This window comes from Tachypleus tridentatus, chromosome 8, assembly GCF_004210375.1.
Source record: "Tachypleus tridentatus isolate NWPU-2018 chromosome 8, ASM421037v1, whole genome shotgun sequence".
NCBI classification, from domain to species: Eukaryota; Metazoa; Arthropoda; class Merostomata; order Xiphosura; family Limulidae; genus Tachypleus; species Tachypleus tridentatus.
The window spans coordinates 29,813,291-29,836,491 of NC_134832.1; the positions used below are offsets into that span (position 1 = coordinate 29,813,291).

The 23,201-nt window shown below is 30.1% G+C and overlaps 1 protein-coding gene across 6 annotated transcripts in view; it reads right to left on the reverse strand.

Annotated features, from left to right (window-relative positions):
* The window catches only part of mahj (LisH and WD40 domain-containing protein mahjong), a 100,080-nt gene extending 76,879 nt beyond the window's left edge, over positions 1-23,201 (reverse strand). For 3 of the 6 annotated variants that reach the window (XR_013011990.1, XR_013011991.1, XM_076447945.1), the window contains exons 1-6: positions 22,963-23,201; positions 14,502-14,674; positions 14,166-14,242; positions 11,069-11,142; positions 9,762-9,875; positions 9,208-9,345 (exon numbers count right to left, since the gene is read on the reverse strand). Coding sequence is in view for 4 of the 6 variants with exons in the window: in XM_076447945.1 (XP_076304060.1) it covers positions 9,208-9,345; positions 9,762-9,875; positions 11,069-11,142; positions 14,166-14,242; positions 14,502-14,641 (543 nt within the window). In the remaining 2 variants the exon portion in view is untranslated. Of the gene's footprint in view, positions 1-9,207; positions 9,346-9,761; positions 9,876-11,068; positions 11,143-14,165; positions 14,243-14,497; positions 14,675-18,378; positions 18,398-22,833; positions 22,853-22,962 lie in introns of those variants that run through there. The other 3 variants (XM_076447948.1, XM_076447947.1, XM_076447946.1) reach the window with 3 other exon arrangements.

A 23,201-nucleotide genomic window follows, 5' to 3' on the forward strand; every position in this document is an offset into this window, starting at 1 on the left:
TTTTTTGTGTTAATGATAAAATATTTTTCATTTATATTTTATATGGTATTTGTGTTATTAACCATCTTAAAATAGATAAATTACACTATAAAGATTCAGGGTAAACATGTCTTCTACTCTTGTGTTCAAGCTTTTACTGTTGTTCTATGTGACTGGTGAAACTTCTGTTTCAAAATTCCTTCTACACAATTAAAAAAACTTTCAATAAAGTCAAACATCATAAAAATGTAAATGTTCAACTCAAAATAATATTTATTGCAGATTCTAAAACATTAATAATAAGAATAATAACTTAAAACTGAAGGGGAATGGAAGATAAAAATGAGAAGTGTACATTCAGTTCAATGTGCATTTTCTAATAAGGTACCAATATATGGATAACACTAAAACCCTGGCATATGAAGACTACACCATCACTTTCTTTATGTTTTTTATTATTTTATTAATGATTGTCATAAACACCACATACATATTATTCATTCTTTTGTTTCTATTTGACAAACATCATGATAAAATATAAGGACAAAAATGAAAGTGATGATAGTACATCAGATATCTGACTTACAGGGTTACCCATTACAGCAACCCATTAAATTCAGTCATAACTGAAATCTCAAACTCAAAATATGCAAGGTAAAGTGTATACCACTAAACATTCTAGGTTGTTTTTGTTTTTTTTATCAGCATTCATATTTTAATATAAAATCTTAATCTTTAAAGTTATTTATAGAAAATAAAGGAAAATATGTTATGACATTCTTCTTACCATCATACTTTGAAGTTTGTCACCAGATTTAAGCTTTTTATGCCAACTTTGCAGTATGACTGTTGAAGACTGTTGTTACTACACATAAAATATTAACCCTACCAAGACAGGTCTAATGAGTCTTCCTGTTGTCACAAACAAAAGGCCACGTCATCATGTTTGTGGACTTGCATTCAAAATTTTATTGAACTATCTGAATGTATGTCAATAAGTTACCTATCAAATTACAGATAATTAAAATTCTAGTATTATACATTAGTTAAGTTCTTAATTTAAAATTAAATATTAAAACAAAATTTCTAAATATCAACTTGTGTGTGTCACATAGTATGTTGAATATAGCTTTGGTTCAAGTGTTTGTGATGTCAAAATACAAAATCTATAGTTTATTATAAACTAGAAACTCATATTACTTCTACTGAAAAGCGATAAGATAAAATCTCTTGTCTTTTCTGTTTCCTGAAATATTATTATATTTAGCAAATCAATCTATTTTTAGAAATGCTTACCTACACCTACTTGCCCAATAACATGTGTATGATCAATAAAAAGTTCAGAATATTCCCCATGTGGTTTTCTCAGCCTAAGTATTTATATGGGAAACCCTTTCTTTTTTTTTACATGATAGAATCCAAACAGTAAAGTAAGACATTAATGGAGCTCAAAAAATATTTTTAGACCCAACTACAGTTTACTTAGTAATCTTAATAAATTAGTGAAATTCTATGATACTAAAATAGTAATTTATGAATTTTTATTTCAAAATACTTATATTAAGCCTAAAAAAAGTATATTAACACCATTTGCATACAAAATTTCACTAGGTTTAACAAATTACAGCATGCAGAAAACAAGTACAAAGCCTGTAACTTGAAGAGAAAATTGTTTAACTGTTTATTTACTGTTTTACATTTTAAAAATATTAAAATTAAATTTTTTTTTAAACACTAATAATATATATACATGTATAATGTATTTAACAGAAATGGGACTGTACTTTACAAAATACTAATCCACTAGAACAAACTCAAGACAGGTCACTTTGTAAATGCCAGCTTTATACTGTTGGAGACAGTAACATAAATGGGCATACACCACATAACTACAACTTCTGTAATGTTAGTCAGGCACTACTGAAAGATCAATTAAAATTACAAATATATATAGATGTAAAATGAGATTTAAGCTATTTAGACTAAACACTTGTGGTTTCATGTTATAAGTTGTAATAATTCTCAAATGAAAAAAGAGCATAATTCAAATCTCATTTCCCAATTTTTCACAATGGTTACAAGGTCAGTCAATTTGGCCAAACATATACAGAGATAAGAAAATAACAGAGAAAATAAATTTTCTTTAAAAATGTGGTATTTAATTGAATTTCATTAGGTGGTTATAGAAATTTCCAAATGAAATTTGACAATTTTCTGATGCATAAAGGTAGTTTTAATCATAATTACTTTGCATATTGGATAGTCAACATCTGAACTTTAAAAATGCATGAGCAAATAATTTTAAAAAATGTTAAAACTTAATTAAAAAATCTAATAGTATGTGTATGAATGACTTATTTTTACTGGTCATATGCAAAATTTTGTGAAAATACAGGCACATTTTAAAAAGCTACAATGTAATGTTTTATGGTTACTTTCAGGGATACAGGCTGAGTATAACCAACCCACCTGTAGTAGAAGAGTTAACTGGCATCTATCTTACATCTAATCTGCTGCTTTCTCAAGACAAATCCTGAGAAATACTATACACAGTAGGAACAGGCAGATTTTAATTATGGGTTTTCATCTTAAAATGACAGGAAAAACAAAAAGACCAACAGAATTCAGAAACGTAATATATATAAGACTATAATACCAAACTAATATGGTAGATTATTAGAGTATACAATTATGTGGTAAACTGAACTAAAAAAAAAAGAATATTAACCACACACACAAAGAAAAATAAGGATAAAAATATGCCTCCTGAACCCACAACTGATAACACTCTGACAAGCAATCACACAAAACTGTGTGTGGTTTGTATCTCATTGTTTTAGTATTATTCCTTTCAACCATGATTTTCTTCTCTGACATAAATTACTGCAGATAATTCAGTATCTACAAGTTTTATAGGTCTATTGTACTCTGAAATTCTGTCTTTTGCTGGACATTTTGTTTCTCTAAAGTATTGGAGTCCATATATTTACAAGTTTCTTTTTCTTTTTAACTCTTCACTGGTGATTTGTTATACACTAACTACTATCATACTCTGATATGACTTCTGAAGACTTCACCAACTTTATTCTGTTTGTGAGGACTAAATGTTTCAACAAATACATCTTGCACATTGATATATGGCTGTGTTTCACTTATTTTCTTCCTGTTTACATTTGATAGCTGTATTTCCATTAACTTTTTTTTAATCAAACATTCAAGATACACATTGTTAAGAAGAACAATTTAGTGTTTTTTTTCTGATTTCTCTTAAGCATCTTCTATATTAAAGATATCTATTCATTCTTCAGAATAGACATTCTGTGATACCCATCTTTATGTTTTTTTGAGTGGTTTAATCTATAGTCAAGATATTGGATTTTCTGCAAACTCTTAGAATATCTGAAATATACTTATTCATGACCATCATATTCAAAAATAGCAGACTGCCATCTTTTCTATTTCCATTGTTAGTTGTATTACTATGTGTCTATTAATATGATTCATGAATCTGAAATCTCCTCATCAGTGTGTGACTATATTATGAATATGTTCTCAACTGATTTCAGGTATTAAACTGTACAGAGGACATTATTTTCAAAGCCTTTTTTGTAGAGGTTACTGAGTAATGTTGTTAAGGCTTTAACAACAGACTGCAGAACTGTAGCCAAAATATAGATGTAAATTAATTTGTAATTAGTATCTAATAGCAGCAATAATTAATACACAACTAATCAAAAATTAGTGTCAAGTGGTCACATAAATTATGGTCATCAGAGAGAACAGTCCATCCAAAATAATCTAACCTTTTGTGCATTTCCCCAAAGTTTAAAAAGAATTAATGCTTTCAATAAGAAACTAATTTTCAAAGTTTTTATTCTTCCACCAAAAGTTTCATATTTCCAAATATTCAGTGTTTTTTAGAGATTTTTCAGTTTAACTGAAGTTACAGAGAAATACATTAAATGTATACTTTACTAATTTTAGTTTATTGTAAACTTTATATTGTGGATGATTTATTACTTTATCCAACAGATGAACCACTCATACTCTTGAGCCAAATTATTAAACATACTAATACAAAATATTTCTATTTAATATGCAAAAAGTCACATTAATAACATTTTTAAGATAAAGAAAAATAATTTATCAGCTTATCTGAAACATTATATTTTTCAAAAGTAAGCTAACTCACAAATGGCTTGGTCAATTTGACCTAAATCTTTACCCCAAATTAACTTTTATAGTTTTTAATCTATAACTCCTAATACCTTTTGTGTATCCTCACAAAATTTCATAAGCTTACAGTAACCAAGTTTTTGTAGACAAAAAAGCCAGAATTTTACTTATTTTTACTAAAAATGTTCACATGAATATGTGAGGTTAATTAAAATATTGATTGCACAGAGTGCAAAATGATTCTTAGATTAAAAATTAAATATACTTTTCACCTGAAAACTCTCAACTTTCATTTGTATAATCTTTAAAACATCCTCAATAAATTTCACCCATTTTCTTTTCAGTATAAGTTATATATTTCATCTGTTATTTACTCTACCTTAACTTTACACAAGCTTGGTCACACTGACCAACTTTGTTACCACCATAAAAAATATGAAAATACAGAATACACACGAAAAACAAGAAATACAACTCGACCTTTTCATAGTAATAGTATGACTGCACTACATTATTTATTTATTTAAACAATGCACAAAGGACAGAATAAGAATACAAAAGCATACAACATCTTATATCTACAACAATTTTTCTGGCATTCTAATAATACAACAAGAGCAGTTAAAATTTTAAGCTCATCAATGTGTTTCCTGTGGGAATATAATTTGAACTGGAAGCAAAACAGACAATTCTCTGTACAGAAAACAATGTGATGTGATACGTTACTTGACAAATTAAAACTTTTGCTTTCTACAGGTTATAAATAATACAGTATTACACATCAGAAAAATTATAAGGAATTTGTGAAAAAGAGGATGTAACAGGCAGGTGTGGCAAGAGGGGTCTGATGTTTTAGTTTACGTAACCAAATGATACTGAAAGCTATGAAAATTATGCTTTGCCGATGCAATAATTAACATTACAGTGAGTTGTTTGGTAAACTTTAAACTTCAGCAAAGGGTAATAACTAAGTATATATTAAGAAAGGATACCTAAAAAGAAGAAATGTCATAATTCTCATAGTATGGAATATTGAAAATTTTAGTATTGCCTCATAAAACTAAGAACTTAAAAAAGAACAATAATAAAATTTAGATTACTAACTACACTGTGATGTCACTTTTATTCATATACAATAATACAGTACTCTAACCTTGTCATTAAAAGTAGGATTAGAGAGAATGCCATCCCATTTGTACTAATTCAAAATGTTATTAAACCATTATATAATGTATGTAAATAAGTTTAGCATCAAATTGTAGTTTGTAATTAAAATATTAGTATTATATATTGTTTAGTTTTTAATTTTAACAAATAGTTTTAAAAATTATTCAATATTGATTTTTGTGTCATGTAATATGTCATTATCTGCTTCAATTGAAATTACATTATAGGCCACCCACAATGCAATGTCTATAGTTTCTTACAAATTAAAAACTGAAATTCTGATAGTGGCAAATGAGAAAATAAAATAAAAACCTCTTACTATTCATATTTTCTGAGATATATATGTATCCAGCAAATCCACAACAGTGAATCCACCATTTTTTCATCTTGCATATTCCCACTTATCTCAAGAATGTTTATAACCAATAAAAAGCACCCACTTTAACTATTAATTCTGTCAATCTTCCTAAAGTATTACATGCAAGTAAATACACTATTACCACTGCAAATTGAAGAGTGGTTTCACTGATACATAGTGATTAAAAAGGATATTTTTTTAAACCCAAACAGAACATACTTAGGAGGTCTGGTAATTTACTTTGTAATTTTGTGGTATTAATATAGTAATATATAATTTTTAAATGCATGTATAAAGCCTCCAAAAATTATTTCTTTTATGTCCTCTACATATTCAATTTTGAGATTTAGCAACTATGACTTGCATGTACAAAACCTCATAAAATGGTATGTAGGAGAGGCCATAATTTCCTATATATTTTTGAAATACTGTTCTATGTTTTAAGAAAAATAACTAAATAACTGAAGTTCAAAATTTTGTTATAAATATCAAGTCATCCACTAAGTAACGTCTGCAAATTTAATACAGAAATTGCATCATCATTTCTGTTTTTGTAGAAGGCTTTAATGACTAAAATATGTAATATGACATGTATAAAATGTTCAGACAAATAAAAGAAACTAACCCAACTCCACTTTTTCAGATCATTAATCAAAAAACCCTTAAGAAGACAGATGTGTCTGAGGAGCACATTAGACATATAATGCTTTATGAGTTTAAACAAGGCAATAGTGCAGCAGAAATTACATGAAACATTCAAGATGTGTGGAGTCTCTCAATGAAAAAAAAATGTTAAAGGTGGTTTCAGAAGTTCAAATCAGGCGATTACAGCTTAAGTGATGTATCATGTTCAGGTCATCCTGTTGAGTTTAATGATGACTTGCTGCTTGCTGCACTTGATAAAGATTGTTCTGTAACAATTGAAGAACTAACACAGAAACTTAATTCAACCCATTCAACAATTCACCATCATCTGCAACAGCTTGGAAAAGTGTCAAAACTTGGAAAATGGGTTGCCCATGATTTGACTGAAGCCAACCTTAGAGCAAGAGTGGACATTTGTATTTCTCTGCACTCTCATGAATGTAGCTCATCTTTTTAGACAATTTAGTGACTGGAGATGAAAAATGGATATTTTATACAAATTTTAAGCACCATAGACTGACTAAAAGTAAACTGACTAAAGCACAGCCCAAAATAGACCTCCACCCAAGGATAATCTTGTTAAGCATTTGGTTGGATATTGCTGGTGTGATCTCCTTTGAGTTGCTGCCACTCAATGTAATGATTACATTAGACTTCTTTTCTTTTAGTAGAACATTCAAGTGCTCTAACTGCTAACAACAGAAGTCTAGCTCTTCAATATTTGCAGATGTGATCCTTACTGTATGTGGTTGTGCATTATCCTGGAAAAAACTTCCACATTCTCCTTATTCTCCAGACCTTGCCCCATCTGATTATCATCTATTCCAAAGTTTGCAGAACTATCTTGATGGAAAAGGGCTTGGAACACATGAAGATGTCAAAACCACCCTCTCTAGATTCTTTTCCTCCAAACACCAAGAATTTTAAAGTGGCATTCAGAAGCTTGTGAATCATTGGCAAAGTAATTAATAATAATGGAACACACATTGCTGATTAAGCATTAAAAGCATTTGAAATCCTATCTCTTTTTCTGAACCTAAAATTGAGCATTACTTAAGGGATGACCTGATAGTAACAATATATATAATGTATGGTAAATGAAATGTGATTGTATTTTACAAAATACTGGTGCTCTAGTACTAAGACATTTGTACTTTGTAAAGGCCAGCTTTATGCTGTTTGATATGGTAAGATGCACTGCAAAGGCACCACACATTATACAGCTAATGTAGCAATATTATCAGTCAGAAATAGTTCAAGGGCCAATAAAACAAATTTATAAATAGATGTACACTGTTATGAAATTTAGGCTATTTAGCAATGACAACATCTGTGGTTTCCTGTTACAATATGCAATCAATCTAGTATAAAAAAAAAAGGGTAATATAGATTTCTTAATATTTATGGCAGTTATGAGGTCTGTCAAATTGACCAAACCTATATTGAGTTAAGTTATAGTTTTTCTATAAAAAAAAGTTTGATAGTTACTTAGAAGGTCATAGAGATTATGCAAACAATAATTGACAATTTTCTGATGAAGCATTGTATTTTCAGTGTTAAAGTAAATTACTTTCTATGTTGGATAGTCAACATTCCAAAAGAAAATTCATGGGCAAATCTTTTTAGTGAGAAATCTTATTTTTCAAAATTTGATAGATTTTATGCAAAAACCTTGTTACATTTACTGATAACCTGCAAAATTTCATGCATGTACATAATAAAATTCTATAGTACAACTAGTATCATGGTTACTTTAGTGGTTATGGGCTGGGTGTTGTGCACCAGGTTCATAGTCAAAAAGTAAGCAAAATCTCATGGCATGCAGACAAAAGGATGCCCATAGTGAGAGGATTAATAAATGCTTAAAGACCAATGTTACATTATACAACACGAAACAAAAAAAAATAAAGCAAATACATCAATCAAATTCAAAATTTTATTATTTTCCTATGGTTATTAAAAGAAATATGTTAAATTCTGATACTGAATCCACTGATTCTGAGAAAAAACATCATTCATTAACAATAATCAAGGAAAAAATCTGGCCAAATATAACCTTTATTAAAGTAGAAGTTTTAAAGAACAAATTTTATTTGTTAAAGATATGTTGCAGGTTATTGGTTTGATGTTACCAACTATCATAACAATTCTAAAAATCTTATAGTTCCTTAAGATAAAGCTGGGTCAGAACTTGGCAAAACAGGAAACACTTCAGTTATATTCACAGGTTATTTTGTTTTCCAAGGCCATGGATACTGGTAAACTGTTTGTTAAGTTAATATAGATAACATTTTTAAACTATATGATTTAATATACCTATTATTTCTTTTATTAATTTTTTTTCTTAGAACTGTAGTGCTCATAAGAACTCTGAAAAAGGTAAAGTTTGATGAATACATGCATACTATGTTACACAAGAACCTTTTTAACAAGATGATTTTAAGCCTTACACCCATTTTGTAATCTCACCTGTTGTATCTAACTTGTCTATAAATTTTATTCACAATATAAAAATATATAAATCTTTATTCAATGGTGTACATTATTCAACCCAAAATTTTCTTCATTAGCAGAATTACATTTTCATTAAAAAAATACAAAAACAATAACAGATCAGAAGCATTTTTATAAAACTCCCAACCACTCATGGAAAACAAAACATTAAGCATTTGGGTAATCAAATATGGTTAATATTATATTTTGTTTTATATTACAAGTAACCACAACAAAACTTTCTCTATATTATCTCTGTAAACAATTTTTCACTTTATAATCAGTTTATTATTGATTGTGCTTTGATAGAGGTGTTAAACTGTAAAAAACACACACATACACACAGACAAAATATTTACATCTTATTTTTAATTATACTTAAACCTTACCAAGTGAGAATTCTGTTCTCGGAAATTGGCAGCATTTTCCTGGATTTCCATAGAAGCTGCAAGTAATCCAGTAGCATAAGACTGGAGAGGAATAGGAGCATTTTCAGCCCAATGAAACAACCTCTGCACAAGACCTTCCTGCACACAAAAAATAATATGTACAATTAAGAAATATGCATCACTATATAAATAATATGATCTTCCCAGGCAATTGGAATTTTTTTGTTTTAAAATTTTATAAAATTAAAAAAAAAATCAAATTTATTTTATTAAGTATGTTTTGAAGCAAACAATGACCCTTTTCCATTAATAGATTTAACTGGTTTCATCTGCATCTGAATATATATCATACATCTATACAACTATACTTATGATTTACATTCTGTGTGACAATAAAAACCATTAAATCTTAATCTAGCTACTAAATGCTTGCACAGAATAACAACCTGTTGATAATCACAATTCACATATTAAGAAACATTACTAATATCAAACCTAGTCATTTTATTTCAGCAATTCATTGAAAATAATTATCTAAAAAAAATGTGACTTACAGTATCTTGAAAAATGACAGCAGTTTCCAGCCCAGGTAATATATCAAGCAGTAAGCGACATGCTACTGTATTTAGTTCTCTGTTTTCTCTGTGAAGTATGTAGTTACTAACCAACTAAATAGAAAGAAAAAAAAAAGACAAATTATTTTTGTTTTTGATATTGGCTACAACTAATATTGTGATGTTCAAAGTCTACAGAGAAAAGGTTCTAAGCCAAGTTCTATAGCATGATAAGCAATAATTTTGTTTTATACCATTTGAAAATACATTAGTCAACACTTAAAACTCATACACATATCAAAAATCTAACAAAAAATATCTTATACATAATTCATGTTCATGGACTAATACAGCTTTTTTTCAACTTGGTACTTCAAAATTTTAGCAAAATACTGTAAAAAAATAAATTCTTACATCACATATCTAAAACGTTTTATGTGTAACAAAAAATTATGACTGCTAAATTTACTTTTATCCAGAATCTTATTGAGGTGTATCTCTAATGACCTCCCTAGCTGCAACACTTAACTAGACCATAAAATGTTAGAGGTACTGTGGAAATATTAGACTATTTGTAACAGTGTCTTGATGATAAACAGGTTGAGAAACACCAAGATAATTCATTTATAAACAAAAGTATTATTCAAACTTGAGATCAGTACCTCAGGAACATCACTTTATTTTTCTAAAAGTCATGTACAAGCACAAAATTAATGTATATTAACAAAGAATAAACTAAAAAATTTTATACAACATATTTTTGTATGATTAAAAAGAGATCCAAAGAGATGATCATAAATTACATTAGAAGACCAGTTTATTAGCATTAAATTAGCAAGCATAAAGTTATACATTACTTAATATATGTATTTATGCCTTTATTTTCAAAATGGTTTATTTGTTTCAAATGTTGCATATAATATAACAGCCATATGCTCTAACCATCTTGAATTTTGAACTGATATAATAGATGGGATATAACTAGTTAACAACACTCACTATCAACCTTGGGATATTCTAATCAAATATATGGATCTGACCATCACTCTTATAATCACCCACTGCCTCAAAGTGGAGGGTATATTTTTGCTGTAAGAGGACATGAACCATGAATCTTCACCTTCACAGTTCAGTTGATTAACCATGTCATTTTTAGCTTTTTTTTCAAAGTAGTGAAAGGAAACAAATATGCATGACCTGAAGCTTATGCACGTCAACAGAGAACAATCCACTTTAATCAAAACATTTTTGTTTTGTTTTTTGTTTTTTTATAGTTGATATTAGAAATCCCAAGTACTTGTACTCACCTTATTCATAAAGTCATCATTCTTAAGCAGAGCTTTCAGGAGCAATCCAAGGGTACATTCTGGATGAGCTCGACCTAAAAAAAATTTTCATTGGCCCTCTACATTTACTGAAACTACAAAAATTTGCATGTTGAAGCACACACTATAGTAACCACATGCAACACAATTATTTTATTTGATAACACTATGTAACAAAATTTTTACTTTTTCTTGTTCCTAAGCAGAAAGTGTTATTTCCCAATTGCTTTTGCCTAAAGTGAATGGAAAAGACCTATTTTCTCTTCAAACTTTGCTTTTGTGACCTAGGTAATGAAATTTTTTAATTTATCCATTTTCCAGAACATTCCAGGTAGATTCAGTGCTGAGGTAATTGGAATTGCCCGTAACCCAAATGAGTGGCACCTCTTCATTGATAGCTCATCCAGAAGCCTCAAAGCTGTGCTGCTCCATAATGGGAATAAGTATCCGTCTCTTACCCTGGCTCATTCGGTGCACCTTAAAGAGGAATACAACAGTGTCAAGATCTTGCTAGAAGCCTTGAAGTATGACGAGCATGACTGGGAAGTTATCAGATAATTCAAAATGGTGCCATTCCTGATGGGTCTCCAAGGAGACTTTATCAAGTTTCCCTGTTATCCCTTTGCCTTTGGGACAGTAGGGACACCACAGCACACTACAACAGGAAGCACTGGCCATAATGGACCAAGTTCTCTGTGGGGATGCACAATGTCAAGTGTGAGCCACTAGTGGACATCCAGAAGGTATTGTTCCCACCATTGCACATAATATTGGGTCTTATGAAACAATTTGTCACAGCTCTTGATAAGAAGTCTGCAGCCTTCAAGTACCTTTGAGAATTCTTCCTAAGCTGTTTGAAGCAAAGGTCAAAGCTGGTGTCTTCACTGAACCACAAATAAAGAAAATCCTGGAGTGCACAGAATTCCCCAAGATGCTCAGTAGGAAGGGGAATAAAAAAGCTTGGAGCAGCTTTGTCACAGTGGTTTGGGGCTTCTTGGGCAATCACAAGGACAAAAATTATGTGGAACTGCTTGAGGCTCTGGTAAAGAACTACAATACAATGAGCTGGAGGATGTCCCTGAAAATCCATATCCTTGATGCTCATCTTGATAAATTCAAGGAGAGCATGAGAGCATACTCAGAGAAGCAAGGCAAATGCTTCTACCAAGATATACTAAACTTTGCCACTACCAAGGAGCGTATAAAAAAAACATGATGGGAGACAATATTTGAAAGTGATTTACATTACAGTCGCAAATCTCAAAAAACATTTTTGTATAACTTTAGTATAAATACATGTAAATTTTGATTCATATGTTGTTTTATTCAGACCTTATGTAAATGAAAATATGCAAATTTGTCCATTTTTACATAGAAAATAGGTTAATTTCTAAATTCATTATCCAGGTCACAAAAGCAAAGTTTGAAGGGAATAATCGCTATTTTCTGCACTTTTACAACATAAGCAATTAAGAAACAACACATACCATCCATGAACAAAACTTGTTACATAGCATAATATAACTGTTAGGAACACAGTCACAGAAAACAACTACAGGGCTAACACACACATATTTACAGCCTTAAACAAATTTCCAAGTTGTTTTGTATTGTCTCTTTGCCTTGGAAGGGTATCCTTAAACAGACAATATAAAGAGTATACTGTGATAAAATCATGTGAAAATAAAAATTTCACCCAAAAAGTTACTAGGTGAAGAGGATAATTAAAAAAATTAAAAGTCGTTGAAAAATTGCAGAGCCAAAATACCTCACTTAACAAAAATAAATGTTTTTGACATTATATTCTACTGCAGTACACCCAAGGTACCTCAATTTGTAAAGCAACCTGTGCACTTTTTATCACTTTATCTCATAAAGAAAACCTTTTTCTTGGCATAAAATTCCATTCTCATTTTTGCATTATACCAACAATTAAAATCTGAGATTATATGAAAAAGAATTTGGTGTAAATTTGCTCTTTAATTGTTAGCATACAATAAAGTGGCAGATCAAAATTTTTTTTAATTCATTTGATTTTTTCTTTTTTTTCCATAGATCGCTTTTGCTGTCAAAGTATCATTAGTGCCTAAGAAGTTACAAAATGGTGCTCCCTCTATTACTATCACCTGCAATTTCACTAGATGTAATTGTTAATGTGATGCAAGTTTTCTGTCAGCACTGAGGCTACACAATGCTGCCATCTGTTGGTGGCTACAAGTTATTTTTATTAATAAAAGAATGATTATATATATACATTCTTCAAATTCTGCAAAAGAAGTTAAGTTTTTACAAAGTGATATAAAACTTATAATAATTATCTGCAACATTTAAATTTTCACATAACAGCTAGGAACAAGTTACTTTTAAACACAGTACTATTTTCTATTTAGGATATCACACCACATCATAATCTCATGCTGTATTTATCTATTCCTAAATCAACATCATTGATGCCACACTTTCTACCAGTCACATTTTAGATTCTGAGGAAGTAACGTTGTTGATGTACAAAATAATCTTGTTTCAGCAAGTACAAATAAGATTATTTTTTTAAAAATAAAGTTCAACCCTCTCCATACAGGTCATGGGTCAAATTTTATTGAATCACTATTTTATGAATTTATATGAATATGCCTGGTATGAAACTATGGATTATGGTTCAAATTTTAGTATTATACATTATTTAATTCCTTAATTAAAAAGTAACTATTAAAAAAGTATATCACATTGATTTTTGTGTATCTGGTTCAAACTAGATGTTTGTGATGTCAAAATATAAAGTATATAGTTTTGTATGAATTAGCAACTAAAATTACCAATAGTAACAAGCTAGAGAATAAAATTAGAACTTATCATTTCTGTTTGTTGAAATATCACTCACACTGAATCAAGCAGAATGGTCCTGCTTACCATTTACAATTTTTGAAATGGCCCTTTATATACACATACTTGTGTATGTGATGTGAATAACCAATCAAAAGCACAAAATGTCCTCTTAGTGGATTTCTCAGCTTTTTTGAAGTGTTAGGACACCATCTTATTCTTAAAATAAATACTTACAGATCTTATAAAAACTTACTTGGATGTCGATCATCAAAGGGATCTGGATCCATTTTCAGGTATGCTTCTGTTTCTCGTTCCATTAATTCTGATATTCTATAAAAAAGAAAAATTCAGAATTTTATCATCAATTATGAGCATTCAGTTTCAAGCCAAATAGTCTTCAAAAGTTTTCTGGAAATTTTGTTTATCAATAAAATTTCTTAGTTTTCTACACAATAGCAAATCATCAATTTTTGACATTTATCACCACAAAAAGAAAAAGTTATGTTAAAAGTTTCCTTAAATAAAATTCTATTTTACAAATCTAGCTTGATAATGCTAACTTGAAAAAATATTAACTCTTTTCACCTACTCAGTAAGAACAGGAACAGGATCCATTCCTGTTCCAATGCCTTTTTCCCATGTCTCCAATAACTCTGTGAGCTTGGTTGTTGAGTCAATAGCAGAAATCTCAGCTTCAGTTGATGTTCTATTCATTTTTGTTGTTGTCATAATCTTGGTTTTCACAAAATACTAATCCTCAGCCTAGAAACATGTAAAAGCATATTGTTAATTACTAATCACATTTATATACATAACAGCAGTGTTATACATTTTAAGACCAACACAGCATTACATGGCATCTAATACATTGATTTTGTATCTATAAACATATGGTGTTTATCAAAAATATCAGGCTTAAGCAAAATCTGCTATACATTGAATGCTGTAGATAGTGTATTCAGCACAAAAATTATTCAATTATACTACAAAACTAATGAATGTAGCTTTAGTTTACTGCAGTAAATCACTGCAACATCAATACATAAAAGTGAAATTCTTTAATTCTGAACTATTCATAAATCATGAATTAAACTGTGTTAAGCCAATTAGACATACTTATTATGGGTATTTCAGATGTATATATATTCATTGGAATGGATACAAATTTTTTATTGTCAATGAATATTATCTGTACTGTATCATCAAATTATTCTTATCAAATAAAATTTTAATTGTACGAGATTAAAACTACGTTACAAGCATTCAAACAATATTAAAATCTCATATTTATGAAAAAATGTTAGATGGAAAAACTAAAAGTCAGAATTTCATCTTGCTTCAAAATAACTAATAATAAACATTTTATAATAATTAGAAGTTGAGCATTCCTTCTACAAATCATTATCCAAATGTTTTAAGTTTTTCCCCAGTAATAAAAAACAAAATATTGCAACATTTGTGTTATGTGAAAATGTTGAACTTGTTCTTTTACTTTATATATACTTTAATATTCTAGGGTTAATAAAAATAATAATGAAATGGACTCATAGAAAATATATTATGCACAAAACTAACAGTAAAGATAACAGCAAGATACAAGTTATCAAAATATTAAAAGTGGTAAGAAGGAGTTAGGTGATGTGTATACTAATGACTATTGTACTTCTCAGAAATTGACGTGATATTTGAGATTGAAGAAATTACACCATGACTCATAATCAACCAAAATACTGACTTGTTTAAAATAAGATATTAAAAAATGGCATGATGGTGCATTAAAAACATAATTACTTAGCTCAGATAACAAGAATACTTCAGGAAACTGCCTGAAGAAAGAATAGATTTACTGTTGATATACTACTGATGCCGTACTACACATTCTAAACTTTGTTATGTACCCACAGTTTACTCTAGGTTCTACACTGACACCTGTTTCATCTTCCAAAACAAGTTTGTAGCCAAGCAGAGTGATTATTCTTATTGTTTCTCACCTATCATCATAAATTTTTGCCATTAAAGTACATGTACTCACTGTATTTTAAAAGCTTCTGGAAAAATGCAACATATTAAGCTGTCAACCACTAACATTATCCATTTTCAATAAAAGTAATATAAACAGACTACATCTTGGCTTGGTAACAAGTTGCTTTACATCATTGGGTATTAAAAGACAATATATTGTCCTGACAACTGACTGTGAAAGAAAGTTTAAGAAAGAAAAAAAACACTAGATACACTGGTAGTAAAATCTAGGAAGATCTTAATTTGACACAGTTTAATTTGCTACAATAGTCTGATAAAAGTAGTATAGGTGATAAACAATTACATCATGATATGACAAAGAACAGTTAAGAGATTACTACTGGTACATATCTACCACAATATTTCAAGACTACAGCCAGTATGATTGCAAAGTCTCTCTTATACCTTCATAAGACATAGGTAAGCTCATACTTCATTACTAGCATTTGGTTACTGACAACTTCAATTTCATTTATCCTAATAAGACAAATCTACATATACAACTTTTGAAACTGATGGACTTTACTGGGGCTACATTTTATCTGGTCTTGACACAGTTGTCATGCAGTGTCAGGTTACCAGGTAAATCAGTACAGTGGAGTGCCGTTAAGCAGCGGTATTTGGGGGGTCAACCTGCTTAACCGCAGCTTAAACCTTTGTGACTGAAAAGCCAAAGTCGCCAACAGCTCCGCCAAAGAGCCTCATCCGGGCCATTGCGTGATCATTATAATATTAATGTATAGACTATTCAGATACAATTGACAAGTGCCGCTTTAACACAAATGACCAATGCATTGTGATGGTTCACTTTTCCCTGTAAAATTTCATCTTCCCGTGTTACATGCGAGCCGCCATCTCAATATGATATGCTCACTATTAATTCAGAAACTGAAGTGATTTCTCTTGGGTTTGTGGCCAATATTTATACAATTCCATAAAAATATCAGATTATCAAATTAAAAATAATACTTTAATTATTTATCACTTTTTTCACAGATTTACTGCGGATTAACTTTAATGTATGGAGAGGTGTGATTTGGTAACAATGGAGGCCTCCATAAAGCTGACATAGAGAGCGGATAAGGTAGATTAACGGTCGATTTCTATTGTAATATATTTTATTTATTTCCCAAATTAAAGCAAATCCTTTTTATATATCTCCTTGAAGTTATAAAGACAAGGAGAGTGTGAGAAACTTTAAAAAGCCAGGTAGTAGATTTAACCTTCATACACACGGTGGGGGTCAAAAATGGGCCCACTTGTGTTTAAGTTGTTATAGAAATATCAAAGGTGTGACTTTCGGGCCTAAAATTGTACCTAATTTAATCTATACTAATAACATACTATACTAATACATTTAACATGAATTTTATGCAAATGGGGTATTACACCCCTTGTCTAATGTCGAAATTCACGTTTTCCACATTGGGGGTCATTTTTGCGCCCCGTTTAAAAAACTCAATTACATGTCTGGTAAACAATCAAATAATATATTGATATGAAATATTGTGTTCTAGAACATTCTAGAACACTCTATAAATGTTCTTGAGCATTCTAGAATATTCTTATCTACGTTGCATAGAGAGCCCTCAATCGATGATGAATCAGGAAAACCTGAAATAATATCATACTATAACTCCACCAAAGGAGGAGTCGATACATTAGACCAAATAGTTAGATTCGTTTCCACAAAAAGAAAGACCAGAAGGTGACCAATGGCACTATTTTATAACATTCTTGATGCTGCCATTCTTGATTCTTTTTATTATTTACATTAATGATATTGATAAGGACATAATTTGCAAGTTAGTAAAGTTTGTAAATGATTCTTAACATTGCAGAACTTGTATCTGTGTATCCTAGTCTTTATTAACCCTTTCACTACAGGCTCTATATAACATATTGATTGGTTGGTTGATTGATTTTGTTTTATGGCACAAAGCAGCTAGGCTACCTGCACCAAACTTCCAGTAAAAAGGTAAAAGTAAATTCAGTAAAATTCATAAAAGAAAATTAAGGTAAAACAAAACAAAGTTAAAAAAATAAATAAATAAATAGCACAACACCAATGTTTACATCTAGTCTACAACATCAAGAGAAAAACTACAATAATTCAAGTTGTAAAGGACTTTCTTTAGTGTGACTGTTAATAATCATAACTCACCAGGAAGACTAACAGTTAAGTATAAAATCCACCTTCAGTCACCTGAAGTTGGCCTTTCCAGTCCTGGTTTTGAGTTACTTAATGTTATGATCAGTTTCTAATTTCAATTAAACTAGATGAACTGTGATTTTTAAAAGGGAGTCACATTAAAAAGATTTAAAGTATATATCAAAAAACTTAAATGGCATTAAAAAGATTAATAGCCTTTAAAAACTAAAAAAATTACCAAGGTGGACAGTGTCACCATCACCAATAACACTGTCTAAAGTTATGGACAAACCTTGGGACAAAATATGCTTAATATGGTGCTATTGTTGGGAATCATAACGATGACAAGTAAAATGTGGCTTATTGTGATCTGAATGTTACACAAACCACACACTGGTGCATCAGTTACAGAACCTTCCCTAGGAGGTCCCCTCACCACGAACAGGAATCCACACTGAGGGGCTATATAACATATATGAATTCATCTACACATCTGCTCTATAACTTTTGATACAGCATGCATATCTTCAGAAAATGTAGTAGATCTTTAGTATACAAAAAATTAGTTTAATGAAATACTTTTACTAAAGATTTGTTTGCGAAAATAAAGTTTGTTTCATTGCTAGTCTGAATGCAAAGTAATTTAATGTTATGATTAAAAAACTATCATTTGTCTCAAAAATCTAAAATATTGTCTAAAACATCCTAAATACAATTCAAACATTTGTTTTTAGTAAGACTTTCTATTTTATGTTTTTTTATACTCTAACTGTGGCACCTATCACTTGACCTATCTTAAAGATCATAAAAAAAGGAAATAAACTGCTTCTTTCTTGCTAGAATGACTACATATTATAGCACAAAAATACAAATGTTTAGTCTAAGTAGCCTGAGTCTTATAATGCTATATATTTTCATGTATATTTATTAGTTTATTATTTGACCTTCTAGTCATACATAGCTAACATTACATAACCTGCACTGACACAGTGCACATGCACTCATGTTACATACCTACTAACATAACAATGACTTTTAGTCTTCTCTATCTTGGCTTTGTTTTAGTGGCCTAGTATTTTGTAACATATGGTCACATTTCAATTATTACACATTATATATATATACATATAGATTACCATTTAGAAATAGATTATTCAACTTATTTTTCTTAAAATATAGAAAAATAAATCAAGAAGTGGAGCAAACAATTATCTCTTCTAGCTATGACTTTTGTACTCAGTTGCTAAGCCTTTTAAAAGTATGCACATGCAGGATATCAAAAAATATTTTTAGGTTTTATATATATATATATATACACACACACACAGTTGAATAAACAAAAAAATCATATATTCTAGCTTGATAATATTAGTAATCTGAGTTCTTAATTTGTATGAAAGTACAAACTTTGTATTTTGACATCAAATTTTAAACAGTGCTGCATTCAACATACCACATTACTCACTAAAATCTATATTTGGATGTGTTCTTCTAATATTTACTTTTAAATTAAGAAATTAACTCATATAATATTAAAATTTGAGTTATACTCTACAAATCAATTCCAAACTTACTGATATAAATATATAAAATATCAGTTCAATAAAATTTAGAATCAAGTCAACAAATGTGATGACTTAGTCTTTAACCCACGACCTGTTGCAAAAAGGTTAACTACACTGTGTAACAAAATTTTTACTTTTCTTGTTCTTGGGCAGAAAGTGTTATTTCCCAATTACTTATGCCTAAAGTAAATGGAAAAGACCTATTTTTCTCTTCAAACTTTGCTTTTGTGAGCTGGGAGTGTATAACAAAAACATGATGGGAGAATATATTTGGGGCTGATATGTGAAAGCGATTTACATTACAGTCGTAAATCTTGAAAAACTACTCACTTCTAAACATTTTTGTTCATTTTCATAAAACTTTAATATAAATACATGTAAATTGTGATTCATATGTTGTTTTATTCAGACCTTATATAAATAAAAATATGCAAATTTGTCCATTTTTATACAGAAAATAGGTTAATTTCTAAATTTCATTATCCAGATCACAAAAGCAAAGTTTGAAGGGAGTAATGGCCATTTTCTGCACTTTTACAACATGATCAATTAAGAAGTAACACATGCTATCGAGGAACAAAATTTGTGTTACATAGTGTTATGTATGAATGATGATGCATCAACAGTATCAATTCTCTTAATCATCTCAATCAGATCCCCTTCTAGCTCTTCTTTCTTCAAGAGAAGACTATTTCTGATATCTTAACCTCTCCTTTTATGCAAACCCCTCCATCTCTGGCACCATTCTTAAATCCTTTCTCAACCCTTTTCAAAAATTTAATGTCTTTTCTAATGGAAGGAGCCCAAGACAAACAATACTCAAAATGTAACATATACATGGAAATTATAACCTCTTTTTACTTGCATTCAGTATTTCTGTTTATACAACTTAAAATCCTACTACTACACTAATTTTACCTACTACTAGACTGATCAACATCTCCATCACAATCACTTTCTTTCACAACCCTGTTAAGTTTATTCTCATCTCAATTATACTTATAACTCAAATTATCTTAACCCACATGCATAACCTTGCATCTATTACAATTACAAGTCATGTACCTTTTATCTGCCCAACCCACCAGAAAATACAAGTCCTTTTATAAAGCATCAATAGCAGCACATTCAGACAGCAACATCCAAATGCTGAATATCAGAAGCAAATTTAAATAATTTACTGATTATTCATCTTTGTCACTGGTGTAAATCAAAAATAGCAAAGATCCTAAGACTAAGTCCTGAGATACCAGTTTAACTGAACTCCATTTATGATAACCCTCTACTTTCTTCCATGCAGTTACTTTTCTATACAATGGGCTAACCTATCACCCACACCTACATATATAACTTTTCAAACAAATTTGTTATGTTGCATCTAATAAAATACTTTATTAAAATTCATATATACCAAATCCATACCCCTACCCTCATCTGCAGAGATGCCAACTATTTCAAAGACTGAGCATAATGATTGTAAACAAAGCCCATACAGATATCATACAACCACTAGATACAGTTTTGAGTCATCCATGTCTGTGGATCCATCTCTGGCTAAACTGTAAACACTGTTAGTATGTATGTTTGAAATCATTTTGTCATCTTCACAACCCAATATTTGTACAATGGCTGTAGTTTTGGTTCTAGCACAGCCATATTTTTTTGCTATATCAGAGTCTGGGACCATTTTTCTAAATAGATGTCCTGCATGATCGGCTACAGCTAGGGGTAAATTATGAGCAATAATGAATTGAGTTAACATCACTTCTGCATTTATGGTTTCATATTCTGAATTCTTACTCATAAATGTCGTAATCTGCATCGTTTTTGTCTTCTCAGCCTTTTGTTGGTGAGATGCCGATTTTGTATGTCTGGAACAATCGTTTATCCTGATATGTGCCACAGAAAAATCAATGTGACAAATTGTACAAAACATATGACTGTCACTGACTTTTGATGCAAAGACTGGATATTTTGCACTATACTCTTTCCTAAATTTTTGATTCACAGTTTTAGTCCTTTTAGATTTGCCATAAACAAGACAATCTGGTGAACAAGGCCACTTTGTTCCATCTTGTGAATGATCGCATTGGTATTTCTATGCTACTTAGAAAACGAGAAATACTCATCTACGCTAGCACTGATTGGCTGACAAGATCTGATGACGTAACTATAGATACCCCCATGTACCTAGTATGGAGAAGCACCACACTCAAACTATTGGTAGACGTTGAAGATACAAATATTTTTTATTATTTCAAGCACAAACATGATTATCGCATGTAGCCATTTGCACTGTTTTTTATTTATTATCAAAACTTATTTGTATCTCACTAGAAATTTTCTTTTCACCCCTTTCATGCCCTGGGAGAACAATTTATCACTTTATTGTATAGGCGTGTATAATATATAATTTGGGAGTTGCAATAAGTCGTAATATTTGTCTGTATGAGCATATAGTCATAATGTATACAACAAAATCGTAATGATTACACTCAAATCATAATGATTGGAATCTCTGCATCTACATAAGCACTAACCTCTTCAAAAATTGTAAAAACATCAGCACAGCAAGACATTTCTCCAGTGAATCTACACTGAAAATACAACATACTTTCAAAACCTTTATCCACCATTGATGTATATGTGATAGGCCTATAACTACCAAGACAAGACTTTCAAAACCTTTATCCACCAGTGGTATAAGTGTAATAGGCCTATAACTACTGAGACAAATTTTATCATCTCCCTTGAAAACAGAAGTAACAATCAACTTCCAATCTCCTCGCATCCAACCACAATTCAAGAACTTGTATATGTATATATAAAAACATACACATACAGTTAACAATGTATTATACACAGCCACAGCCTATTTTGTTTTTTCTTGACAGCTGGCACAAACACAAATATGGAATGTTCATTACGCTTTCAAGGGCTCATGCTTTATGAATTTTCTATGTTTACCCAACGTCAATGAAAATGTTCAATATTAATATCTGAAAGACCATCAGTACACCTTACACAAAATTAATTATTACGCTTACAATTATCCTAAACTAGTAAGTATGAGATTCTTTAAAGTTTAATAATCTGACACAACCATAACGATTACAACATAAACAGTTGAAGTACAAAATTTTAAAAATGTATATAAAGAAATGATAAAAAAGAATACCTACTTCAATATTTGAGTTATCGTAGAAAATAGCCGACGCTTTTTACAGTAACAGCCCTGTAAGTATGATATACATATATTACAATACATTATAATACAATAGTAATACGTAGTTAGGCTTGACAATTCATACCTTAAGTGGCTTGACTTTCCTCGTTTACAATATTATACTTCAATATTTATAAATTTATAATAAATTACAATTCTAACTATAATTTCGTCAAGGAGTAACAAAAATGTAATTACGATTTATAGACTATCCTTTAACTACACAGTCAAATATTGAATTGCCGGTAAAAATATGGCAATTAAGCTTTACGCCATTTTATTCTCGAACAACTAAACACGCGCGTGACGCCTAGTGATTTGTAC